Source organism: Perkinsus marinus (genome assembly GCF_000006405.1).
Source record: "Perkinsus marinus ATCC 50983 genomic scaffold scf_1104296960410, whole genome shotgun sequence".
Classification (NCBI taxonomy): Eukaryota; Perkinsozoa; order Perkinsida; family Perkinsidae; genus Perkinsus; species Perkinsus marinus.
Genome location: NW_003206160.1, coordinates 91,851 through 95,084, shown reverse-complemented (window position 1 = coordinate 95,084; position 3,234 = coordinate 91,851). Strand labels below are relative to the sequence as shown.

Genomic DNA, 3,234 nt, shown 5'->3' with positions numbered 1-3,234 from the left:
GTCGATTCATCGAGCCCCTAGTAGGTTGCGGTACAGCGGCAGGAGAATGTGTCATGCAACGAGAGCACTCCGCTCTTCCATAGAAATGGCTACGGAGGGTCTAGTTTTCTGCCCGTTAGCTGGTGCAGTTCTCAAGTGCTACCACATGTCCAAGCCCTGTCGCACCGTGGGCTCATGGAGGTAGCGGTTACCACATTGTTGTGAGTCGTCGACTCAACACGCAGGTCCAACTCGATTCAGGAATGCCTCGATGCCGTGGCTTCGAAGATGGGCACTGCTGGGGGCTCCTCGGGGACTCTCGATGGTGGCACTTACCCACGAGAGGTGGTCAGAGGACCGTCCAAGTTGATAGTATCTACAGCAACTGATTCGGTGCTGAAGGTGACGCCTATGTTGGCCCTTGGGGATGACGTGGGTTCGTCAACTGGAGGGACAGTTCGTACAGGTAAATTCAGTTTGACAACGTTATGCAAAGGGTCAGACTCAGGGCGAGAAAACCACAGAACTTCAGGCAATCACTCGAGGGCTGAAGTCAGCAGGGAAGGCGTGCCAAGTGTTCACCAGAGCGCTGACCTTTGGGCGAACATCTTGTCCGGGGTTAAATGCCTCGGGGATTCGGCTCCTACGAGGAACATAGCCGACAGTGAGGATGATGGGGATAACTCGTCTCAATGGAGTGCTCTACAAGAGGCTCCCTGCGGGGTATCATCGGATGGATCCTCATCGTGGAACCCTGCTAAGAATGAACTCGGGATTCCCCTTGAATTCGGCAATCAACGACCGACAGTCTGGAGCGACATGAACTGTCTTGATGACGATGGACTCAGCTCGTCGTTTCCTAGGTGTGACGTCTCTCTGACTGGCGATAGCGGTGAGTAAGTGGCCCGTCCTGGGCCCTATGTGGGATAGTATAACAGTTGCTAACTTGGTAGGCAGGTACTGACAGCTTCCATATATCCTATGATAATGGCTTGGACCCCATCGACGAGCCCTGCGTAGCTGGTCTGGTCGATGAGCTGGATTCGCCAACATTTGGCGTTCGAGGTGATCCATGTAAGGTTCCTACATAGCCACCTAGAGCACAGCAGCTCATGGGGAGTCTCATGCTTGGCCACTTTGATCGACCTTCAGGTGACTCTCAGTGTATAGATGGAGAAGTTTTGAAGGGTGATTCAGTCCAAAGCGAGGCTCCCGACTCGTTCGATGACCTCACAATCGAGGATATCGACGCGTTGTTAGCAGCGGATGAAAACCTCTTGTCTCGAGTGACTCCGTTCGCATCCTGCTCCGCGAATAGAGAGCATGGCAGCAGTCCAGTGAAAGTTTCTCTTCCCAACATATCGCGCAACGAGAAGAAAAAACGGTCTGATGGTGACACGTGTTATGCCACTGTTCGAGGCTCGCTGTGCGAAGACCTGTCACAGCAGATTACGGATGGACGGTCTCATGTGAATCGCTCTCAGCACGATACAGGCTCACAGAGAATTCAGCGTACCACCGATAGACGGGCACAAGTCCAGAGTTTGAGTCCTGTCGCGAAGACAGGTAAACCAGATTTCATCCACAGACCAGTGAAGGAAGACAACAAACTCCCAACACGGGCCCGGTCTCGCGGTTCCTTTAAAAGGGAGCATCTGTCGAGCATCTCCCAAAAGGTTGTAGACGCTGGAATAGGCTCAGATAGAGTTAGCTCGACTACGGATGTTGGTGGTCGGGTACGAGTCTCAACGCTGCGGAGTCAGCCGACACCACAGAGGAGTGTAACAAAAATCACGACCGCGGCGAAAGCCCACCAACCGTTCCGAGGCGCCGGCCCACACAGAGCTAGAGTACCGGCTTCATCTTTGAAAGCAATACTGCCAACGCAACCGATGGGGGAGGATTCCACTCACTGGGCAGGATTAATCCCACAAGGCAGGCCGAGAAGGAGCACGGGTTCTACCGAAAGCACGGACGAGCCATCACACTGTTCGGCGGCACGTCGTCGCAGGAGAGGAAGTACGGTTCAAGCGACGCTGGCTGAAGCACGCACTTCCCAGTGGCGACCTATAGGGCCTACCCAACCCATGGATAACACCGTTGCTTCTGTGGTCCTCGAAGCTACACAGAGTATGGATGAGGAGGTCGAGACATTCGATGCAAAAGAGGCTAATGGCCGTATCGATGGGTTGTGCATCAGTAAGGATGGTGACTCTCGTTCTTCGAATGGTAACGTACTCTCAAGCTGAGCGTCTTTTAGGTAGAACCCGCCCCTTGGAGACCTCTCCTGAACGTCCCGGGTCGAAAAAGCGGAAGACACCGAGAAGCAGTACGAGATCGAGCACGGCCTCGCAAGGATTGTCCCCGACGCAACCGATGAAGTATCGTGCGAAATCTTCCTTTTCAATTCCTCCAACGCAGCCTATGGCTGTCCGGCCTCACCGAGATCAGCCTACTCTTGACCAGCAGCGGATATGTCTCAATGCTGTTGGTGCCTCCAAACGGAATTCAAGTCATGCTCAGTGTTCATGATGAAACATATAATCATTCCAAGGATGTCTAATCCCATTTCGTAGCCTCATAAGTTGAGCGAACAACTCGGTGGAGCGAGGACCCATGATCGTGCGCCACGCAAAGCTCAGTATCAAAAATGAGGAAAAATTTTCGCATAGCGCCCGCGTTTCGTCACCCCAGTATTAAGTGTTGAATTCTCTGTTCTCTTTCTCGCGTGACAAAAACAGTGCTCTGGAAGGGACACACCACCGCGTGGTGGTGATATCGGAAAATCTGGTGATATCGGAAATTAGAGGACCACGAGTATATTATCTGATAAGAGAGTCTTTTCCTTCTCAAGGCAAACGAGGTGGATCGAACAAAGGCCGAGAGCAAGTCCCGCACTATCTCATAGTTGGAGAATTCGCCACAGTGAAGACAGGAGCCGATGAACTCAATGAAATATGATAGCTTGAAGTGTCCTCACAAAGATTCACATGCAATTAATCGGTCAGTCAAGCCACTCGGAATTTGCCTAGATAGGTGGTATGCTTTTTATTGTGGTGGCTCATAGATGAACAGCCCTCCTGTGACGAATATCACGACTGATGGTTGGTAAGACAACCTAGTCAAGGCAGTTGACTTTCTTCTCCAATCTGACTTCCCACTAAGCGCAGATGAATGAATCCGTCCCTGTCGAGCTGGTCAAGATAACGGAGTACTCCGCTCACGAGCAACGAGTTGCTATTATGGGTTCGTATC

The 3,234-nt window shown here is 52.1% G+C and overlaps 1 protein-coding gene across 1 annotated transcript; it reads left to right on the top strand.

Annotated features, from left to right (window-relative positions):
• Window positions 1-2,066: 2,066 nt before the first annotated feature.
• Window positions 2,067-2,228, top strand: Pmar_PMAR019651 (hypothetical protein; the record flags this gene model as incomplete). Its single annotated transcript, XM_002772755.1, has 1 exon — window positions 2,067-2,228. The coding sequence occupies one exon, from the start codon at window positions 2,067-2,069 to the stop codon at window positions 2,226-2,228; it is 162 nt and encodes a 53-aa protein (XP_002772801.1).
• Window positions 2,229-3,234: the final 1,006 nt, after the last annotated feature.